Raw genomic sequence first — 23,920 nt, 5'->3', positions numbered from 1 at the left:
GGAAAATATCAGGTAGCACACTAGATTTGACAAGAGGACTCGACTTCCAAAATTACTAGAAAAACCAAGTATCACAGGTAAGCAGGGAGGTCAATTAGTTTGAGATACTGAATCAGATAAATATACCAAGAAAACTTCCACATCTTCCTTTTTAAATAGAGGTCTGACAAACTGTAAATTGCTGATGCTCGTGCAGCAGATTATATATTATTTTACATATAAGAATTTAAGGTGAATATTTCTTGCGTTAAAGTTTCCTCCTCTTTTGGAGATTGGTTCAAGATGGAGGAGTAGAAGGACGTGCACTCACTCCCTCTTGCAATAGCACCAGAATCACAACTAACTGCTGAATAATCATCAACAGGAAGACACTGGAACTCAGAAAAAAAAGATACCCCACATCCAAAGACAAAGGAGAAGCTGCAGTGAGACAGTAGGAGGGCACGATCACAATAAAGTCAAATCCCATAACCACTGGGTGGGTGAGTCACAAACTGGAGAACAATTATACCACAGAAATCCACCCACCGGAGTGAAGATTCTGAGCCCCAGATCAGGCTTCCCAACTTGGGGGTCTAGCAATGGCACAAGGAATTCCCAGAGAATCAGACTTTGAAAGCTAGCAGGAATTGACTGCAAGACTTCAACAGGACTGGGGGAAACAGAGACTCCACTCTTGGAGGGCATGCACACACAAAGTAGTCTGTGCATCAGGACCCAGGGCAAGGGAGCAGTGACCCTGTAAGAGACTGAACCAGACCTACCTGCTAGTGTTGGAGGGTCTCCTGAAGAGGCAGGAGGCAGCTGTGGCTCACCACAGGGACAAGGACACTGGCAGCAGAAGTTCTGGGAAGTACTCCTCGGCGTGAGCCCTCCCCTCCCGGAGTCCACCATTAGCCCCACCAAAGAGCCTGTAGCCTCCAGGGCTGGGTCACCTCAGGCCAAACAACCAACAGGGAGGGAACTCAGCCCCACCCCAACAGCAGACAAGCTGATTAAAGTTTTACTGAGCTCTGCCCACCAGAGCACCAACCAGCTCAGCTCTACCCACCAACAGTCCCTCCCATCAGGAAGCTTGCACAAGCCTCTTAGATAGCCTCACCCACCAGAGGGCAGACAACAGAAGCAAGAATACAATCCTGCAGCCTGTGGAACAAAAACCACACTCACAGAAAGATGGACAAAATGAAAAGTCAGAGGACTGTGTACCAGATGAAGGAACAAGATAAAACCTCAGAAAAACAACTAAATGAAGTGGAGATATGCAACCTTCCAGAAAAAGAATTCAGAATAATGATAGTGAAGATGATCTAGGACCTCAGAAAAAGAATGGAGGCAAACATGGAAAGGATGCAAGAAATGTTTAACAAAGACCTGGAAGAATTAAAGAACAAACACCTAGAAGAATTAAAGAACAAACAAACAGAGATGAACAATACAATAACTGAAATGAAAAATACACTAGAAGGAATCAATAGCAGAATAACTGAGGCAGAAGAATGGATAAGTGACCTGGAAAACAGAATGGTGGAATTCACTGCCATGGAACAGAATAAAGAAAAAAGAATGAAAAGAAATAAAGACAGCCTAAGAGACCTCTAGGACAACACTAAACGTACCAACATTTGCGTTATAGGGGTCCCAGAAGGAGAAGAGACATAGAAAGGACCCGAAAAATATTTGAAGAGATTTATAGTCGAAAACTTCCCTAACATGGGATAGGAAATAGCCACCCAAGTCCAGGAAGTGCAGAGAGTCCCAGGCAGGATAAACCCAAGGAGAAACACACCGAGACACACAGTAATCAAACTGACAAAAATCAAAGACAAAGAAAAATTATCAAAAGCAACAAGGGAAAAAGGACAAATAACATACAAGGGAACTCCCATAAGGTTAACAACTGATTTCTCAGCAGAAACTCTACAAGCCAGAAGGGAGTGGCATGATATATTTAAAGTGACAAAAGAGAAGAACCTACAACCAAGATTACTCTATCCGGCAAGGATCTCATTCAGATTCGACGGAGAAATCAAAAGCTCTAGAGACAAACAAAAGCTAAGAGAATTCAGCACCACCAAACCACCTCTACAACAAATGCTAAAGGAACTTCTCTAAGTGGGAAACACAAGAGAAGAAAAGGACCTACAAAAACAAACCCAAAACAATTAAGAAAATGGTAATAGGAACATACATATCGATAATTACCTTAAACGTGAATGGATTAAATGCTCCAACCAAAAGACACAGGCTCACTGAATGGATACAAAAACAAGACCCATATATATACTGCCTACAAGAGACACACTTCAGACCTAGGGACACATACAGCCTGAAAGTGAGGAGAAGGAAAAAGATATTCCATGCAAATGGAAATCAAAAGAAAGCTGGAGTAGTAATATTCATAACAGATAAAATAGGCTTTAAAATAAAGAATGTTACAAGAGACAAGGAAGGACACTACATAATGATCATGGGATCAATCCAAGAAGAAGATATAACAATTATAAATACATATGCACTCAACATAGGAGCACCTCAATACATAAGGCAAAATGCTAACAGCTATAAAAGAAGAAATCAACAGTAACACACTAACATTGGGGGGCTTTATAACACCTCACTTACACCAATGGACAGATCATCCAGAAAGAAAATGAATAAGGAAACACAAGCTTTAAATGACAGAATAGACCCAATAGATTTAATTGATATTTATAGGACATTCCACACACTTTCTTCTCAAGTGCACATGGAACATTCTCCAGGATAGATCACATCTTGGGTCACAAATCAAGCCTCAGTAAATTTAGGAAAATTGAAATCATATCAAGCATCTTTTCTGACCACAGTGCTATGAGATTAGAAATAAATCACAGGGGAAAAACCATAAAAAACACAAACACATGGAGGCTAAACTACACATCACTAAATAACCAAGAGATCACTGAAGAAATCAAAGAGGAAATCAAAAAATACCTAGACACAAATGCCAATGAAAACACGATGATCCAAAACCTATGGGATGCAGCAAAAGCAGTTCTAAGAGGGAAGTTTATAGCAATAAAAGCCTACCTCAAGAAACAAGAGAAATCTCAAATAAACACTCTAACCTTACACCTAAAGGAACTAGAGGAAGAAGAACAAACAAAACCCAAAGTTAGTAGAAGGAAAGAAATCATAAAGATCAGAGCAGAAATAAATGAAATAGAAACAAAGAAAACAACAGCAAAGATCAATAAAACTAAAAGCTGGCTATTTGAGAAGATAAACAAAATTGATAAACCTTTAGCCAGACTCATCCAAACAAAAGAGGGAGAGGACTCAAATCAATAAAATTAGGAATGAAAAAGGAGAGGTTACAACTGACACCACAGAAATACAAACCATCCTAAGAGACTACTACAAGCAGCTCTATGCCAATAAAATGCACAACCTGGAAGAAGTGGCCAAATTCTTAGAAAGGTATAACCTTCCAAGACTGAACCAGGAGGAAATAGAAAATATGGACAGACCAATCACAAGTAGTGAAATTGAAACTGGTTAAAAATCTTCCAGCAAACAAAAGTCCAGGACCCGATGGCTTCACAGGTGAATTCTATCAAACATTTAGAGAAGAGCTAACACCCATCTTTCTCAAACTCTTCCCAAAAACTGCAGAGAAAGGAACACTCCCAAACTCATTCTACGAGGCCACCATCACTCTGTTATCAAAACCAGACAGAGACACTACAAAAAAAAGAAAATTACAGACCAATATCACTGATGAATATGCATGCAAAAATCCTCAACAAAATACTAGCAAACAGAATCCAACAACACATTAAAAGGATCATACACCATGATCAAATGGGATTTATCCCAGGGAGGCAAGGATTCTTCAATAAATGTAAAACACCATATTAACAAACTGAAGAATAAAAACCATATGATCATCTCAATAGATGCAGAAAAAGCTTTTGACAATATTCAACACCCATTTATGATAAAAACTCTCCAGAAAGTGGGCATAGACAGAACCTACCCCAACATAATAAAGACCCTATACGACAAACCCACAGGAAACATCATTCTCAATGGTGAAAAACTCAAAGCATTTCTTCTAAGATCAGGAACAAGACAAGACTGGCCACTCTCACCGCTATTATTCAACATAGTTTTGGAAGTCCTAGCCATGGCAATCAGAGAAGAAAAAGAAATAAAAGGAATCCAAATTGGAAAAGAAGAAGTAAAACTGTGACTGTTTGCAGATGACATGGTACTATACATAGAGAATCCTAACTATGCTACCAGAAAACTACTAGAGCTCATCAATGAATCTGGTAAAGTTGCAGGATACAAAATTAATACACAGAAATCTCTTGCATTCGTATACACTAACAATGAAAGATCAGAAAGAGAAATTAAGGAAACAATCCCATTCACCATTGCAACGAAAAGAATAAAATACCTAGGAATAAACCTACCTGAGGAGGCAAAAGACTGTACTCAGAAAACTATAAGATGCTGATGAAAGAAATCAAAGATGATGTGAACAGATGGAGACATATACCATGTTCTTGCATTGGAAGAATCAATATTTTGAAAATGACTATACTACCCAAAGCAATCTACAGATTCATGCAATCCCTATCAAATTACTAGAATAAAAAATCTTACAATTTGTATGGAGACACAAGAGACCCCAAATAGCCAAAGCAATCTTGAGGGAAAAAAACGGAGCTGTAGGAATCAGACTCCCTGACTTCAGACCATACTACAAAGCTACAGTAATCAAGACAATATGGTACTGGCACAAAAACAGAAATATAGATCAATGGAACAGGATAGAAAGCCCAGAGATAAACCCACACACATATGGTCAACTAATCTATGACCAAGGAGGCAAGGATATACAACGGAGAAAAGACAGACTCTTCAATAAGTGGTGCTGGGAAAACTGGACAGCTACATGTAGAAGAATGAAATTAGAACACTCCCTAACACCATACACAAAAATAAACTCAAAATGGATTACAGACCTAAATGTAAGGCCGGACACTATAAATCTCTTAGTGGAAAACATAGGAAGAACACTCTTTGACATAAATCACAGCAAGATCTTTTTTGACCAACCTCCTAGAGTAATGGAAATAAAAACAAAAATAAACAAATGGGACCTAGTGAAACTTAAAAACTTTTGCACAGCAAAGGAAACTATAAGCAAGATGAAAAGACAACCCTCAGAATAGGAGAAAATATTTGCAAGTGAATCGACAGACAAAGGATTAATCTCCAAAATATATAAACAGCTCATGCAGCTCAATATTAAAAAAACAAACAACCCAATCAAAAAATGGGCAGAAGACCTAAACAGACATTTCTCCAAAGAAGACATACAGATAGCCAAGAGGCACATGAAAAGCTGCTTAACATCACTAATTATTAGAAAAATGCAAATCAAAAGTACAATGATGTATCACCTCACACTGGTCAGAATGGCCATCATCAGAAAATCTGCAAACAACAAATGCTGGAGAGGGTGTGGCGAAAAGGGAACCCTCTTGCACTGTTGACGGGAATGTTAATTGATACAGCCACTATGGAGAACAGTATGCAGGTTCCTTAAAAAACTAAAAGTAGAATTACCATATGACCCAGCAATCCCACTACTGGGCATATACCCAGAGGAAACCATAATTCAAAAAGACACATGCACCCCAATGTTCATTGCAGCACTATTTACAATAGCCAGGTCATGGAAGCAACCTAAATGCCCATCGACAGACAAATGTATAAAGAAGATGTGGTACATAGGTACAATGCAGTATTACTCAGCCATAAAAAGGAACGAAATTGAGTCATTTGTAGAGACATGGATGGACCTAGAGACTGTCATACAGAGTGAAGTAAGTCAGAAAGAGAAAAACAAATATCGTATATTAACGCATATATGTGGAATCTAGAAATATGGTATGGATGAACCAGTTTGCAAGGCAGAAATAGAGACACAGATGTAGAGAACAAACATATGGACACCAAGAGGGGAAAGCAGGGTGGTGGAGGGGGGGTGGTGGGATGAATTGGGAGATTGGATTGACATATATACACTAATATGTATCAAATGGATAACTAATAAGAACCTGCTGTATTAAAAAAATAAAATAAAATTCAAAAAAAAAGTTTCTTCCTCTTTTTAGAGTAAAGATACTTTACATAATAAAATAATTTAAGTTAAGCTCCTTAACCTCAGTCCAGGATTAAAGATGAGATGCTTCCTGGCCAGGTGGAAGACCTATAATCCCCTTAAAAGTTGATGAGCTGTCTCAGGATTAGGACAGAGCACATCACCCAAGTGCTAACACTTTACAAGTCTTTCATGTTCTCTGAGTCTCAATTCCTTGTGACCCCCTAACATCCAGTTAACACGTGTAAAGAGCTTAGAGCAGTACCTACACATGGGAAGAATTTAATAAATAGGACCTATTATTATCATTATCTGTATAAAAAGAAATGTATTAACTATAAAGTTGCCTTCAATTCCATATTTTTCTTCTATCAAAGGCATATAAGAGAAAGGGTAAAATAAAGGACATGCAACATATCACTTTTGAGGGCAAAATAACCAAAATCTCTCGAGCAGCACTGTCCAACAGCATTTTCTACGAGGGTGGAAAGGTTCTATAACTGCACTGTCCAATATGGCAGCCATTGGCCACATGTGGCTATTCGGTTCTTGAAACGTGGCTAGTTGGACTAAATTTTACATCGTATTTAGCTTTAATTAAATAGCCACATGTGGATAGTGACTACTGCACTGGACCTGGAGAACAGGCTTAATTGGACCAACATGATCCACTGCCATGAAATGCATTTCCTTGTCATTTATTTATTTATTTTTATTGAAGTAGAGTTGATTTACAATGTTGTGTTTGGTAACCTTGAGTTTGTTTTCTATGTCTGTGGGTCTATTTCTGTTTTGTATATAAGTTTATTTGTATCATTTTTTCCTTGTCATTTAGAACAGCCTGTGACAGAGGGCATGGGCTTTACAGGCCAACAAAACTGGGTTGGAAGTCAGGCTGTCTCACCTTCATGCTGTGTGATTTTCGAGGTGGTCCATCTCCCACTGCCTGTTTCCCCAGCTCTCATGATAAGCTCTCATCCCAGGAAGTTCTCTAAAGGATGATGAACATTTATGAAAACAAAGGGCCTTGCATTAATTCATAGTTTTTCTTCAATATAGATGATTTTCTGAAGACCTACAATGTGCCAGGCATGATTTTAGGTGGTGGGGATCAAATAATGATTGAGACCCAGTCCCTACTCTCACAGAGACCACAAGGAAGCCTCCATGGCCTGAGAAAGGACAGAGCAGAGCATGATGGCGGTGGACGCTGTTTTCTTTTCTACGGAGCGGTCAGAGCAGGCTTCTTGAAGGAAAGGACCTTTGAGCAGAAGCCTCAAGGACAGGAGTTAGAAAGCTCTGTGGCTCTCTGTGACAGGAAATGCACAGACAGAAGAAAGAGCAAGTGCTTGTCTGTGACACAGGACTTTGGACTTCACTCTGAATGATGGGACGTCATCCTGACATGAGCAGCGACTGGATCCAATTGACTTTAAATCACTCTAGCCGGAGAATGGACTAGAGGAAGCCTTGAGACCTGTTGCAAGGCCACAGCAAGGCCAGGTGCCACATGATGGATGGCAGAGGCCGGGGAAGAGATGGGAGGATGACACGACAGAGGAGGGGGAATAGATGGGATGTGCTGATGTGAATACACAGACCCCACCACTATTAGGATACCACTCTGCCAGCAACCTGAATTCTCCTTTCCGAGGCCCTGCAGCTCAACTGAAGAGATTCTGGCAGTCAAACACTTAAGCAGTGCAATTTGCAATTCATTCTCCAGTCCATGACCAGAGGGCAAAGAGAAAAAAGGCATCTGATAACCCATGTTTAACTTTCCGGCAGCGCGGTTCTAATTATGATGGTTTTGCATCATTTCAGACGTGGAAAAACACACGCAAAGAAGAGCTAATGCTAATCCTGTGTTTGGATGATGATATTAGATATTGCTTTCCCTGTATGGATCGATGACGATTTAATGAACTATCATCAGTAAATTTGGATGAAAATTAAGTGGCATTAATTTGCCACGGACTTCAGACCTTACTCATTCTTTCATGTATAAGATGTACTCCTTAATGGTATTGGAGCTTTTCATCTACAAGCCAGGAGGCTGCTTAGCATAGTGGGTAAGAGATCGGTCTCTGGAACTAGAATTCCTGGGTTCAAATCCTAGCTTGCATTAATCAGCTGTGTGATTCTGGGTAAATCACTGAGCTTCTCTGGGGCTCAGCACCCTCTCCTCTAAAGTGGAGGTAAGGTTTTAGTCACCTCAGAGGGCTCCTGAATTATGATATGTAAAATGTTTAGAACCAACTACACCTGGCACATTGCAGAAGCGTTTAATGTTTTTATGTATTACAAATGCTTTAAGCAAGGAGGAGTCTTATACATGCTTCCCAACTAAACCAGAAATTTCTCTTTTGCTTTATACTAAGCAAATTCAGCTGTGGAATCTCAACACCTACAACAAAAGCAATTCCTTCAATTCTTTTTTTTTTCCCTACTAATCACTGCCTTCATTTCCCACAGGGTCCTATTCAGAATCACACTGCAAATGGATGGTTCCAACATGGTCACAAGAGTGGGATGCTGTGAGGTTTTATTTCCGCCTGTGTGTACATGCATGTATTGCTTGTACCATGGTTACAATCCTGGTACATAGTAAGTAATCAATGATTATAGTAACATTATTACTATCACTACCATGATTTTCATATTTCATTTTGCCTTTTAACATCTCTTTTTTATCTTTCTGAAGTTATGAAGAGTGACTACAAAACTATATAATTAATTTTCTAATGTGACTTGCAGAGAAAGTTTAATTTATCCAGCTAGTATTTACTAAGACCTTATCACATGCCAGGTTCCCCATGACGTGCCAGGGATACAAAAGTGCAAGGTGGATATAGTCCTCCCCTCCAGGCATCCTAACATTTCATTACTTTATATTCAGATCCTAAAATTACTTAGTACCCTGACAAGAGCACTCAGTATACAAAGCATCACTTCTAATTCTGTTGTGATCAGTAAAAGCCACTGGAGAGTTGTGCTCAGAAGAAGCATCTCTGAGCCCAAGTCTTCCTTTCTATCCTCCTCTGAAGTAGAAAAATATCAAATTTGGGAGCTGCAATGGATCTTAGGGAAGATGGAGAAATCTGTTGCTTAGAAATCGGACTTTAAAAGAAGAAATTACTTAGAAATGAAAATAACTGTTAAGTTATAAACTTATTTCACTCTCAAGTTATGTGTCACAGAATCAAAATGAGAAGGGACCATGAGGGCAGAAGCCTAAAACTGATTGCAATTCTGATTTTACATCAGCATTGCCAGTGCAGCTTCTAAAAAAAATACAGGTGCCTGCTCATCATGCACTGAAATTAAAATTCTGCAGGTACACGCTAGAGTTTGTTTTTTCTTTTTTAAAAAAGAAACCCACCATACCCAGTGGCTTCTGATACTAGGGGATATCAGTAAAACACCACTGATTTATCATGTGACTGCTTCTAGGTCAGGAATTGGCACAAATGCTACCTTTTTTCAGATGACTTGCCTAAGGTCACAAAGAGAATAAAAGCAGGAGTTGTAATTTAAACTCGCACTGTCTGACTCTCAATCTTGTGGTCTTTCCCCTACACATCAATGAGGCCATTTTTTGGCATAAAATTAGAGTTAGCAGGGGTCACCCTAAAGATGAGCTAGTGCAAAATATCCATTTATTTGGATAAAGAAATGAGTCTCAGGGCAAGAGTTGTAACCCAGTCAGAGGTACAGAGGACCTATGGGCACAGTCTGAACTAGAGGCGGGCTCCTGGAACCTCTAGTTCAGCTTTTTCTTCAGTACACTTTTTCTCTCTAAAGTAAAACACACATTCTCCACTTTCATAAAGTATTCCAAATTGTCTTTTAAAACAGAGTATTCTGGGCTTCCCTGGTGGCGCAGTGGTTGAGAGTCCACCTGCCAATGCAGGGGATACGGGTTCGTGCCCCGGTCTGGGAAGATCCCACATGCCGCGGAGCGGCTGGGCCCGTGAGCCATGGCCGCTGAGCCTGTGCGTCCGGAGCCTGTGCTCCGCAACGGGAGAGGCCACAACAGTGAGAGGCCCGCGTAACGCAAAAAAAAAAAAAAAAAAAAAAAAAACCCAGAGTATTCTGACTCCACCCCAAATGAGATCTTCAAGAGTGTCATACCTCCTACTAGGTATAAATTAGCCAAATATACAAAATACACAGGGGGCACAGGTAGTTATGCTACATATAATATAATCCCCTTTAAAAAATTATTTATTTATTTGGTTGCGTGGGGTCTTAGTTGCGGCAGGTGGGCTCCTTAGTTGTGGCTCACAGACTTAGTTGCGGCATGCATGTGGGATCTAGTTTCCCAACCAGGGATTGAAGCTGGGCCCCCTGCATTGGGAGCTGGGAGTCTTATCCACTGTGCCACCAGGGAAGTCCCAATATAATCCCTTTTCTTTTTCTTTCTTTTTTTTTTAAACCATTTTTAAAGTCTTTATTGAATTTGTTACAATATTTTTTTAAATTAATTATTTTTGGCTGTGTTGGGTCTTCATTGCTGTACATGGGCTTCCTCTAGTTGCAGTGAGTGGGGGATATTCTTCATTGCAATGCGCAGGCTTCTCATTGTGGTGGCTTCTCTTGTTGCAGAGCACAGGCTCTAGGCGCAGAGGCTTCAGTAGTTGTGGCACGCGGGCTCAGTAGTTGTGGCTTGCGGGCTCCAGAGCACAGGCTCAGTAGTTGTGGTGCACAGGCTTAGTTGCTCTGTGGCATGTGGGATTCTCCCAGACCACGGATCGAACCCATGTCCCCTGCATTGGCAGGTGGACTCCCAACCACTGCGCCACTAGGGAAGTCTGAATTTGTTACAATATTGCTTCTGTTTTATGTTTTGTTTTGGCTGCGAGGCATGTGGGATCTTAGCTCCCTGACCAGGGATCCAACTTGTAACCCCTGCATTGGAAGGCAAAGTCTTAACCACTCACTACCAGGGAAGTCCCACTCCCTCTTTTAAAGTAAAAAAAGCTTTATGGAACAAATTCTACATCTTTTGTAAATTAAAAAAAATATATTCAAAACAATAGTATCACCTTCTAGCATGATTTTCCAAACGCTTAAAAAAGCCTCTAGACTCACACTGGTGTCAGGTGATGGGCTGTCTGAATGCAAATGCCATGTGAAAAATTAAGAAAAATAAAAGGCATTCTCCTTACTGGCCAGCAGAGGGAGAAGGAGGAAAGGACTTACCATGGGAAGATGGGCAGCCAGGCACAGGAAGGAGGCGCTGCCCTTTAAGAACTTGAGTGACATCCATAGGCACGGACATGTTTATAAAGAAGACACTTGTAAACAAATAAGTAATGGTCCCGGCTGCCAGGGTTATGGATAGACATGCCCAGCAAGCCCAAGCCTGACCTAGGAAACTGTCTCCAGAAATTTACAAATGATATTTCAACCTCTGCTTACTTCCATTGGTGGGAGGGGGATTAAAGAAAAAAAAAATGCTAAAAACCAAAATGCACCTGATTTCGACCAGAACAAAAATAAAAAATGAGCTTGGGAGTTAAGAGTGAAAACCAAAATACAAATGCAGCTAAGTTCTGCTCCAAAGTAGAAAAGACTAGTTCTTTAAAGCATAGAAAGCCCCACCTTTGAGATATTATTCCTGAGAATCAAGAGAGGTATAGACTTAATGAGTTTATCAATCTGCTTACCAGGAGTTATGATGGAAACAAGATTCATTAGAAAGAATCAGTGAAGTGGTCATTTACTTTCTCATTTAACCTAGCCGCTATCTTAAATGATCATCAAACCTTCTCATTTACACCCCCATCACACAAGAGGAATGATTAAAATGCCAGCCCCAATTCAAGTAACTGACGTATGGCAGAAACAAGTACATTTATATGCTTTCTAGAAAGATTAATAGTAGCTGGTGTTAGCTTGCCAAGTGCAGATGTACAAACCTTCTATCTGACACATAAATCAAACATAAGACATATGGCATATTTTAAAGACTGCTGATGTTACAGTGATTTTAAATTACTCAGGTTCTGGAATAAACTATGTAGATGTTGACTAATGTGGCAATATATTCTGGATCTTCCCTTATTAATTTAATGTTATAAAATATAATGGCATTAACCAAAAGAAGGTCTTAGGAATTAAGAAGAGAAGATGTAAACATATTTGAAATCAAGTGGTATATTTTTATAATGAGTTGTTTGCTAATTTGGGCAAATTCATTACAATATGGCTCCAGTAACCACTGTAAGTTAGTAAATTACAATGAGACTTTACTTTTTGGTCTCCTTAAAAGTGAACTGAATGGAAAAGAAAAAGTGAACAAAATGACAAAAGAAACGAAGGAGCAAATAAATGAAGAAGGAGAGCAGGGTGATTTGTGATGTCAAATGAGCAGCGGCTGAATCAGAGATACCCTGACGTACCAAAAACTATTTAAAAGTTTCCAAGTTGCCGGCCACTGAAACCAGCAATTGTGCAAAAATCAGTGGTGTTCAGGGTTAAGTAGGGCAGAACACTAGACTGGAAACCAAAGAATCCAGGTGAACTTCTCAATCCTACTGTTGGCTGGTACCTTCCTTTTCAGGGATGTGGTAAAAATGACATGAGAGGTGTGTGTAGGTTTGAAAAGCACTCTGTAAACTGCTCGCTGGTCTGTACGTGCAGGTGCCATCCCCCCACCCCCTCCCTCTCCTCCTCATCCTTAACCTCAAGTCACTTCCTACCACATCTTGGTCACTGTTTAAAACAAAATGGTCTGTGCAGTCAAGTGGTCTAGGTACAAGAAGAAGCTTCAAAATTTTATTGGTAGGGCTTCCCTGGTGGTGCAGTGGTTGAGAGTCCGCCTGCCGATGAAGGGGACGCGGGTTCGTGCCCCGGTTCGGGAAGATCCCACATGCCACGGAGTGGCTGGGCCCGTGAGCCATGGCCGCTGAGCCTGCGCGTCCGAAGCCTGTGCTCCGCAACGAGAGAGGCCACAACAGTGAGAGGCCCGCATACCGCAAAAAAAAAAAAAAAAAAAAAAAAATTTTATTGGTAGAAATAACTTTAAAAAAAATCTGCAAAAAAAAAAAAATCTGCAAATGGGTTTTACACCTCTTCAAGAAGGGTGGACTGAGCACTGTGATTCACTCAGACAGTTCTGAATTTTGGATTTCCTTCCCACAACTCCAATCATTTTGATCACAGAACACACAGCTTCACGAGAGCCCGAGGACATGGCTGTTGCGACATAAACAAGTTTTTCTGTCTCAATGAAACCGAGAGGAAATAAAAGTCTGGGTCCTGATCTCTTTTCAGAGGGTCAGAATACTCTGTGCATGAAACATATCCTATTGGCAAGGGTCAAGGAAATGATCAAACTCAGGCCCATTGTGGGAGGGGATCAATCAAGATTAGTCACAAATACAGACCCAGGAGCAAGACATTTCAACAGACGGAAAATGTTTCTCACTGTGAGGTCCTGGGAGTTCCGGTGGCGCAGAGGTGGGGGGTTGCTGGCAGGGGAAAGAAAGCCAATTGTCTCAGGATTTAGAATACCCCATTTCTCTGAGATCCTTAACCCCTTCATTAAAATGGGGGTATGCTGAGATGTTTTTTAATACGATTGGTGGAGCCGTTGTTGCTGCCAAGTATAAATAATCACATATCCATTCATTTATTCATTACCTATTCATTCATAAACACCTAGCGGGAGTCAGGTACTGTGTTAAGTACTGGGGATACAGCTGTCAACATGCAGAGGTGGGCTCTGGCTTTATGGAGCTTATATTCAAATGAAAAAGAGAGAGTAGGGCTTCCCTGGTGGCGCAGTGGTTGAGAGTCCGCCTGCCGATGCAGGGGACACGGGTTCGTGCCCCAGTCCGGGAAGATCCCACATGCCGCGGAGCAGCTGGGCCCGTGAGCCATGGCCGCTGAACCTGCGCGTCTGGAGCCTGTGCTCCGCAACAGGAGAAGCCACAACAGTGAGAGGCCTGCGTACCGCAAAAAAAAAAAAAAAAGAGAGAGAGTAAAGGGAACCCTCCTACACTGTTGGTGGGAATGTAAACTGGTAGAGCCACTATGGAGAACAGTATGCAGGTTCCTTAAAAAACTAAAAATAGAGCTACCATCTGATCCAGCAATCCCACTCTTGGGCATATATCTGGAGAAAAACATAATTCAAAAAGATACACACGGGCTTCCCTGGTGGCGTAGTGGTTGAGAGTCTGCCTGCCGATGCAGGGGACACGGGTTTGTGCCCCGGTCTGGGAGGATCCCACATGCCGCGGAGCGGCTGGACCCGTGAGCCATGGCCACTGGGCCTGCACGTCCGGAGCCTGTGCTCCGCACCGGGAGAGGCCACAACAGTGAGAGGCCCGCATACTGCAAAAAAAAAAAAAAGATACACGCACCCCAATGTTCATTGCAGTGCTATTTACGATAGCCAGGACACGGAAGCAACCTAAATGCCCATCAACAGAGGATGGATAAAGAAGATGTGGTACATATATACAATGGAATATTAGTCATAAAGAAGAACGAAATAATGCCATTTGCAGCAACTTGGATGGACCTAGAGATTGTCACATTGAGTGAAGTCAGAGAAAGACAAATATCATATGATATCGCTCATACGTGGAATCTAATAAAAGGGTACAAATGAACTTATCTACAAAACAGAAATAGATTTACAGATGTAGAAAATAAACTTAAGATTCCTGGGGGTAAGGTTGGGGGAGGGATAAATTGGAAGATTGGGATTGACATATACACTCTACTATATATAAAGTAGACAAACAATAAGGACCTACTGTACAGCACAGGGAACTCTACTCAATACTCTGTCATGACCTATATGGGAAAAGAATCTAAAAAAGAGTGGACATATGTATATGTATAACAGATTCACTTTGCGGTATGCCTGAAACTGACATAACATTGTAAATCAACTATACTCCAATAAAAATTTTAAAAACTACACTCCAATAAAAAAAAAGAAAAAGAGAGAGGAAGAAAAAGAAGTAAATATACAAAACAATGGCTTGTGATAATAATGATCATGATAAAAGCTATTAAGAAATGGGGTGATGCAGCAGAGGTTACATAGGAGTGCTGGGGGCTACTTTAGATAAGGAATCAGAGAAGCCCTCTCTCAGGAGGAGCCCTGAATGAGACCGAGCCAGCCAAGTGAAGAGCTGGGGAAAAGAGTCTTCCAAGCAGTGTAAACAGAAAGTGCAAAGGCCCTGAGACAGAAGGGCTTAGAGTAGTGAAGGCACTACAGAAAAGAAGCCAGGTGGCCAAGCACAGTGAGGAAGGGAGAGGAGTGTGAGATGAGGCTGGAAGAGTGGCCGAGAGCCACGTTTTGCACGCACACTGTGTCGACCAGGTCCAGGAGACTTAAAAGATAAAGGTTTTCAAAGCTTAATGGGTTTTAAAAGGCACAGTCTGATTTACATTTAAAGGTATTGAAACAGAGCAGGACCCTATGGTCCTTTCCACGCCATGTCCTCCACCTGCCTTTTGTCTGTAGAAAAACTTTACTCAAAGAATAACTTTAATCAGAGAAGTGAGAAAATGCAGAAGCTAAGGAAAACAGTCAAACAGAACCAAATAATAACAGTTTAGTCATTAAGCAAAGTCAGGGACCTTTAGTTCCTTCTCAAGGGCTAAACATTCACAGCCATATCCTTTGTGCTGGTTTGTAGATACAGAAACCCACACCAGGTGGAAGAAGCTAACTACATGATGACCAGACTGCAGCCATGACAGAAGCTGCCACAATTCTGAGAACTGGTCTCAAAGAAATGGGAGCAAACTGACCCTGGAACTGAAGACTAACTGTACGTGAAACAATCAAGATGACACTGATCAGACCACTGCTTGGCCAATTTCAAGACGACTGTCAGAGCTGACTGTGCTGTTTCTGCATGTAACCCTCTCCCTCTGGCTATAAAAACTCTTGCCCACTGACTGTCTGCTGGGGGGGAATTGGCCTTTGGACATGAGTCCACCCTCCCCCCAGGTTGCCCGCCTCTGAAATAAAACAAACTTTCCTTTCCACCAACCTTGCCTTTTTATTAGCTTTTGAGTGGCAAGCAGCCAGACCCCACTTTCGGTAACAGTATCACTCTAGCTGCATCTCCCTTTCTATAAATACATAAAGTATAAACATAACCTTTATTCTAAAGAGGCTAGCATTTAGAGAAATCAGAAGGCATTTTGAATGCATTTCCCAATATTTAAATAAAAATGATCTTAAAGGAAGAGACATTCAGAAAGCCCCAAATAGCTACCTGATAACCAGTAAGTACAACAATGGATTTGGGTTTAAAAACAATGAAAGATAATAAATCTACATACCTCCTCGTTGCACTAACAACGTGACCTCACTTCCTTTTGGACATTCGATCAGCATGTCCACAACTTGGTTGTGAGTCAGAGCCTGCACGTTCTTCTTATTAACTTCCACTATAAGATCCCCTTCCTTCAGGCCTCGGCACCTGGGACTGTCGACAATCTGTTTCACTCTTTGGCCGCCACCCCCAGGACTGTCCGCAATAGTAAAACCAAAGCCCATTGGCCCTTTGACTATATGAACAGTTATGAGTTCTGGTTGAGTGGCTATGGAGGAAGCCAAAGAGACAGTGTCATTGGGGTAACCATGGGAACCGTTTGAAGCCACGTCTGCAGGGCTGCTTGGCCTGGCGTCCTTCATGCCACTGACTTTGCCTGTTTTACTACTGTGACTAGCCGGCGAGTCATAGGTCTCTTGCCCATTCACAATAATTGGTTCTTTATCCAAAATGGCCACAGAGGTCACTAAACTCGTGTTGGGGTCATCTGGGTCAAAAGGCAATGGATAACCTCGGCAGAGTTCAAGGTCCACGCTGGCACCGATGGGAATGGACTGGAAGATTTTCACAACTTGTGCATGCGTGTGTCCCAAAACACAGGTGTCATTCACACTCACAATCACATCTCCTGCAAAAGAGTTGACGGTTAAAAAAACTGTCCAGAAAAGTTATATCAATTTTATACTATCAAATCTTACCAATACAAAGCTGAACTGAAACTGTTTGGGGGTAGTACCGTAAAGCACAAAGAGACTGCTTCTATTAGTTATTTTATGCTAATCAGGCATTTTTGTAGCATCTAGTATCTTCCCTGCTAATGAGAATATAATGATCATTGAAAGAACATTGGAGCTTTCTTCTAAAAAAAATTCTCACTATAAAAAACCAAGATGAGAATTCATTTATTCAGACGGATCTACATTTTTAGTAAATTACTGCCTTACTGTACTCAACAGCACCCTAACAGTTCCCCAAAATGAAGAAATGTTAAAATGCTTCAAAGCTTTTCATTTATACCAGGGAATGCATTTACCTAGTGCAGGAACCTTGTTCGTTCGCCAAGTTTCTAAAGGACACTTAAAACTTATGAAATCATGGTGTCATCTGGTCCTGACCACACAGGACCATGTAGTGTCTCATACCTGTTTCCATCTTGCCGTCCAATGCAGCGGGACCATCTAGGACCAAGCTCTTGATCTGCAGAAACTCGTCAGGCTCATCCCCTCCAACGACCGTGAAGCCAAAGCCACGACTGCTTTTCCGCAGCTTCGTGTGAATGAATTTGCCTTTCAACTCTGAAGGGTTTCGTGTAAAAAAGGGTTTGCCTGGATTAAAACAAGAAATGTATAAGGAACATCACCAGAAGTGAAAAGATGAATTAACTAAGAAATGATAAGAACTTAGAGATAACTCTCCAAGCTCCTGTGCTGGGGCATGTGGGCACAAAGGTGCCCTAAGAAAGTCCTCTCTTGATTTCAGTACTAAGGGAGTTCCTAGGCCCCTTTGTGTAAGGAGGGGGATAGGGTACATATTGTGTCACCACAAAGATCCAAAAGAAAATGTAAGAGAAGGATGACATTGGTGTCCATCGTCTGACATGGATCCCTAGTTTTACTGCATGTAGTTTGACAGCAAACTACATGAAGTTCTTCAGAGAAAGAGGAGTGGGTCTTTGCTTGGTGTCTTCTGTTTTGTCATAGTTTATATTTTCCAGTATGGCTTCCAATATATTGCCTTGTGCTTGGCTTCCACTTATAAAACCAATTAAGCAAAAACTTTAGCTTTCAGACAAACAGAAAATTCATTCTGAAACTAAATAGATAATACTAGAAGACACAGTATAGTCACAAAGAATAACTTGATAAAAATGGAGAATCACTATTTAAAAAATTAAAGAGTCTGGGCTTCCCTGGTGGCGCAGTGGTTGAGAGTCCGCCTGCCGATGAAGGGGACATGGGTTCGTGCCCTGGTCCGGGAGGATCCCGCATGCCGCGGAGCGGCTGGGCCCGTGAGCCATGGCCGCTGAGCCTGCGCATCTGGAGTCTGTGCTCCACAAAGGGAGAGGCCACAGCAGTGAGAGGCCCGCGTACCACCAAAAAAAAAAAAAAAAAAAAAAAAAAATTAAAGAGTCATAACTCTACTGTGAATTGAATTCTAAAATTCACCTGATTTTTTCCTGTTCATTTGCATCTTTTAACAATTTGTGGAATTGCCTAGATATGTCTGCTGCTAAAACTTAATATTTAAAAAATGTTTAGGACATGTGGCTTAGAATATTTAAGGAAAAAGAAAAAAACCTAAACTAAACAAAACAGTAACAAGAGCCAGATGGCTCCAAATTCAGTCATCTTATTTAAAATAAATTAATAGACATACAGCTTCCAAACATGCTACCTAAGGTTTTATTGAGTTTTCTTGATAACATTCATAAATAACATTTTGTACACAAACCCAAAATTTTATTGGGTTTGGGCATTTCTCTGTAATTAAGAAGCTCATTGGAATTTCCCTGATTATCCCCGGTAGTGACCGTCATTCTATGCTCAGACTCTTTCAACTCTCCTAATTATATTTCCCATCTCCCGCCCTTGCCACTGCTTCTCCACCTGCCCTATTTCTTTCTTTCTTTTTTTTTTTTTTTTTTTTTTTTGCGGTACGCGGGCCTCTCCCGTTACGGAGCACAGGCTCTGGATGCGCAGGCTCAGCGGCCATGGCTCACGGGCCCAACCGTTCCGCGGCATGTGGGATCTTCCCAGACCGAGGCACGAACCCACGTCCCCTGCATTGGCAGGCGGACTCTCAACCACTGCGCCACCAGGGAAGCCCTGCCCTATTTCTTTTCTATCAAAAATGTTATACAAATAAATAAATAAATAAAAATAAAAAACAAACAGGAGAAAAAGTCTCCATGTCTCCATATACCCCTGCACTACGAGGCTGGCACCCAGGAAGGAAAGTTATTTTTGGTTAGCTGTATCTTTTTTAAAAGGTCTCTGGGCACACATACAATATTTAATTGCACATTTCAAAAGTTTCTGGCTCTTAAGAAGGCTGTTTTAAATTGCCTGGAGTCACAGGTCTGCTCACTCACCTCCTCCTCTCTAGAGCAGTCCCAAGGCTGGTGGGAAGCATGACAAACTACAGCCCTGTCACCGTGGCTAATGAAAGGCGAGACCTAGCAGGATTCACCATGCGAAGTCGTCAGCCAGAGCACCAGGGAGGTGATGTCAAGTGCAGCCAGGGCTTGTACTGAGACAGTTGCTATGGTAATTACTAGATGGAAAATCGAGGACTGTTGAGATAACCCCCAAATTTTCCTTTTCGGGATACGTGAATAGCAGACATTCTTGAGGCAGAGGCTACTGGGGCGAGCTCGAAGGGACATGTATTTCACTTATGCAAAGACATCAACAGCCATCACCTTCTCAGTGAGGTTTTCTCTGTCCACCGTATTAAAAACTGCAATACCTCCTTCAACATTCACAATCCCCCTTACCTGTTTTATTTTTGTTGTTAGCATTGACCACCATCCCACACAGTATACATCTTACTTATTGGTTGGGGCTTTTGTCTCCCTCTCCCCAGCCCCTTGCAGGAGGGGCACTGCCCATGCCCACACATACAACACTAAAATGCAAACCCCATGAGGATTTCTGCTTGTATATCCAGCGTGTAGAACGTGGCCTGTTTCATTGTATGTGCTCCAAAAATGTGTGTTGAATGAATGAATGAACAACAGCGCAAAGAAATGAGATATAACGTGTCGTTGAGAAGGCAGAAAGAGGTTGAGTGTGTAAGTTTCCCACCCTGATTATAGGCAAAGTTAGAAAATGTAAAAATGTATCCGGCAGATTATCTGAATGAAATGTTTTAAAGCCATTAGCATATTTTGAGCTCAGAATGTTTTCAGCTTAAAAGAGACACGAAGAAGACTTTTAAATTACACCACTGACTTCCTGTTTCAACACATAACTAGGGAGGGAAGATCAGAGGGCTTCACATTTATGCACGTTTTATTACGTTTTACGTATGGGTAGATCATCAGTTACTGTAGTTTTGGAAAAGAAGTGCTTTTCTACCCACAAGCAGTGGAATGTGGAGCTCTCTGCTGCAGCCCTGTGGCACGTGTCATTTTCTAAAAGATGCTGATCTCTTTACTAGTCACCACTTGTAGATGTGGTTATGTGTGAGGATCACCTGGGCAACTTTTTTTTTTTTTTTTTTGCGGTACGCGGGCCTCTCACTGTTGTGGTCTCTCCCGTTGGGAGCACAGGCTCCGGATGCGCAGGCTCAGCGGCCATGGCTCACGGGCCCAGCCGCTCCGCGGCATGTGGGATCTTCCCAGACCGGGGCACGAACCCGTGTCCCCTGCATCTGCAGGCGGGCTCTCAACCACTGCGCCACTAGGGAAGCCGCACCTGAGCAACTTTTTAAAGATGTACTCATTTCTAGGGGCTGCCCTGGATTCAGTGAATCAGGATCTTCTGGGTCTCGACCCAAACATCTACTCTTGAATAACCCATAGGTGCTTGCTTCTCTGCCAAGCTGCACTCTTCTTGGTAATACTGTTTGAATACCCTACACCGGTGCTGATCAAGAGCACGTGCTGTGACGCAGGAAATGCTCTGTACCTGCACTGTCCAATATGGCGGCTGCTGGTCACATGCAGCTCTTGAGCCCTTGAAACATGGCTAGTGGAACCGAGGAACTGAATTTTTGAGTTTTTAATTGTAATGAACTTGAATTTAACTGGTAACATGTAGCCAGTAGCAGCCAAACTGGATGGCACACATTGAGACTATGCAATGAAGTATCTCACAAAAAACTACAACAAAAAGGTGTTAGCCAAAAGTTAAACTGTTCCTAATGACAGCTAGGGTTCAAATCTGGGCTCTACTACTTCCTGGCTGTGTGGCTTTGGGCAAGTTACTAAACCTCTCTCTGCCTGAGGGTCGGATGCATAAGTGGAGGTAATGAGGGTACCAACCTCACCATTCACATGATGGTTGTAAGGCAGAACTGTGGACAGATAACATAGGTAAAGTGCTTAGGGAGGTGGCTGCTGCATAAAAGAGCTCAATAAATGTAGGCTATTATTTTGACGATGGTGGTGGTGAAGTGGGCGGGGTAAACGGGCAGCTACAAAAATCTCTCTCTGAGCATAAGGTGAAACATGGAGAGATTTCCTAAGAGCAGATCTCTTTAAAATTATTTGCTGGGATGAGAAGTACACTCTTGATCAGAAGCAAGTTTAGTTGACCAGTGAACTCAGCAAAATTAATACCAAACAATCTAACCCTATTAGCTATATAGCTTCTTCCTGAGAGTACTGTCAGGAACGTAGACCAGGATGCTTAACCAGCAGGCAGGGAACTCAGAGTTGTAACCTATTATGATAATATCCAATTTAATGTTTCTCACAATTGCAGCTTGGAGTCAAAGGGTATGGATTTAAACTGGCTTCTGTATCCATTATATTCCAAAGATATGACTATATTTGAAAGACAAGAATCAATGTAGAGACTATGCAGTAGAAGGGTTTTCAGAATAATGACTAGTTCCCACAGGGAGTTCAGTGAGCCTCTCCCAAACCCTAACCACTATGGGAGCCTAGAGGACTAAAGTAAAAAAGAAAAGGAAAAAAAGGCCTAAAACAAGAGAAGAATCTGAGATAAAGTTCCTAATACAGATCAATTCCATCCAGACTCTTAACTCAGCTGGTGCACTAAGCATTTGGCACCCAGAACCTGTAACTTTAAAGCTTTAATTGATTTAATCTCTAAGACAATTCTTTAAGGAAGCTAGGTTGGTTATCATGGATGTACATACGTTGTTTCACACAATAATAAATTTAGCAGAGGTGATTAGGTCTAGTTCGGGGTATCCCCCAGTGGGAAATAAAACCAGTCTCCTGCCTCCATAGGATTTAAAGTCTGAAGAGGAAACTTCTGTTAGATAATTGAACACAAATAAACACTAATTACCAACAGTTAAATTCTATAAATAAGAAGTTTAAGATGGGAAGTGTGAATAAGACAGGGGAATCCAGCAAAACCTTAGATGAGTAGAAGTTAGCAAAGCAAACAGTGGGAGGAAAAGACAGCTGCAAACAGGGAACAGCATATGCAAAGGCCCTGATGTGGTCCATAGTTCTGCTGATTTAAGGAATTGAAAAGAGGTTCAAGGAACTGAAAAGTTAGTGTAGCTAACTTACCATGAGCAGGAAAATAAGACAACATGAGGCCGCAGAGGAATTTCATATTTAAAAAAATACAAAGCGGGCCACAATCATGTTGATATGAATTAATATGTTATTATCTTCTATGTTCTATCTGTATTAAAACCATTAACACCATAGAAAAGAATGAAATTATTTTATATAAGTTGATATTAATACCAAACTCATGACAATATCAGCTAAAAGGGAAACAATTTTTCTTATGAAAATTATAATGGAGGAATGAAAATTAGGGAAAAGAGTATTCTACTTATCTTTTAATGTCTAACACATTTATTTCTTTTAAAATGTAGAGAGAAGGAACACAAATTTTACAGGTTTTTTTATGGTTCTGTAACACAAACTCCCCAACACTATCAAATATGATGCTTGTTCTATTTTTTTTATTTAAAAGAAAAAACTAAACAAAAAACCCCAAAACCTTGTCTATCCCTTAAGAGTAATGAGGCCTGAAAGTAGCAAGATTCTGGAGCTTCCAATTTTCAAAAATGAATCTCTGTAGGGGATGCATACTACTTGTGAATGTAAATAAGTGAGACCCAATGAAGCGATGTAAAACATGCATAAATGCCAAAACTGCAGCAAGAATAGAGGTTAGAGTTTACAACACAATAATATCAAACCATTTTACATTTACAAGAAAATCTTAGTCAAAAGCAAATACGTTGACTAGAATCTTGAAATATCTAGTGTTGAATTTTCAGTGGATCTTATTTAACACAATATTAAATATCTGTGGTCTCTAAATCAAGGATTCACAACTCTAAGATGACTTTGCCCCCCACCCAGGGGCATTTGGCAATATCTGGGGACTTGTCTGTCACAAAGTGGGAGGGATTCTCCCGGCACCTAGTGGGTAGAGGCCAGGAACACTGCTCAGTGCCCTACAATACATACAGGACAGCCCACAACAAAGAACTGTCTAGGAACAATTCTTTGGAATGACTTGGGAGTTACAAGATTCCACTCTTTAAAGTTTCTTTAAAAAAATTAAAAATTTGAGCCAAATTAGGATGCAATTATAAAAACACTTTACCCTGAAGTGGAGCTTCTCTGGCCTGCTCCGGATTGCTTGGGGGGTGGTTTGGAATAAGAGGAGGCACGAGCGATGAATGATCTTCTGTCCATTCTACAAGAAGACAAGAAACAGTTTGCTGTTTTTCCTTCCATTTGCTTACTTAAGATTACTTACGTAGGTTGCTT

At 41.2% G+C, this 23,920-nt stretch overlaps 1 protein-coding gene across 20 annotated transcripts in view; it reads right to left on the bottom strand.

Annotated features, from left to right (window-relative positions):
• The window catches only part of MAGI1 (membrane associated guanylate kinase, WW and PDZ domain containing 1), a gene marked incomplete at both ends in the record, with an annotated part of 625,004 nt that overhangs the window by 62,993 nt on the left and 538,091 nt on the right, over positions 1-23,920 (bottom strand). For 17 of the 20 annotated variants that reach the window (XM_079712199.1, XM_079712210.1, XM_079712215.1 and 14 more), the window contains 3 exons: positions 16,487-17,107; positions 17,622-17,804; positions 23,754-23,846. In XM_079712199.1, coding sequence (XP_079568325.1) covers positions 16,487-17,107; positions 17,622-17,804; positions 23,754-23,846 — 897 coding nt within the window. Of the gene's footprint in view, positions 1-16,486; positions 17,108-17,621; positions 17,805-23,753; positions 23,895-23,920 lie in introns of all 20 variants that reach the window. The other 3 variants (XM_079712213.1, XM_079712217.1, XM_079712218.1) reach the window with 1 other exon arrangement.

This window comes from Hyperoodon ampullatus, assembly GCF_949752795.1.
Source record: "Hyperoodon ampullatus genome assembly, chromosome: 10".
Taxonomy (NCBI): Eukaryota; Metazoa; Chordata; class Mammalia; order Artiodactyla; family Ziphiidae; genus Hyperoodon; species Hyperoodon ampullatus.
This window is presented reverse-complemented; position numbering and strand designations above follow the sequence as displayed.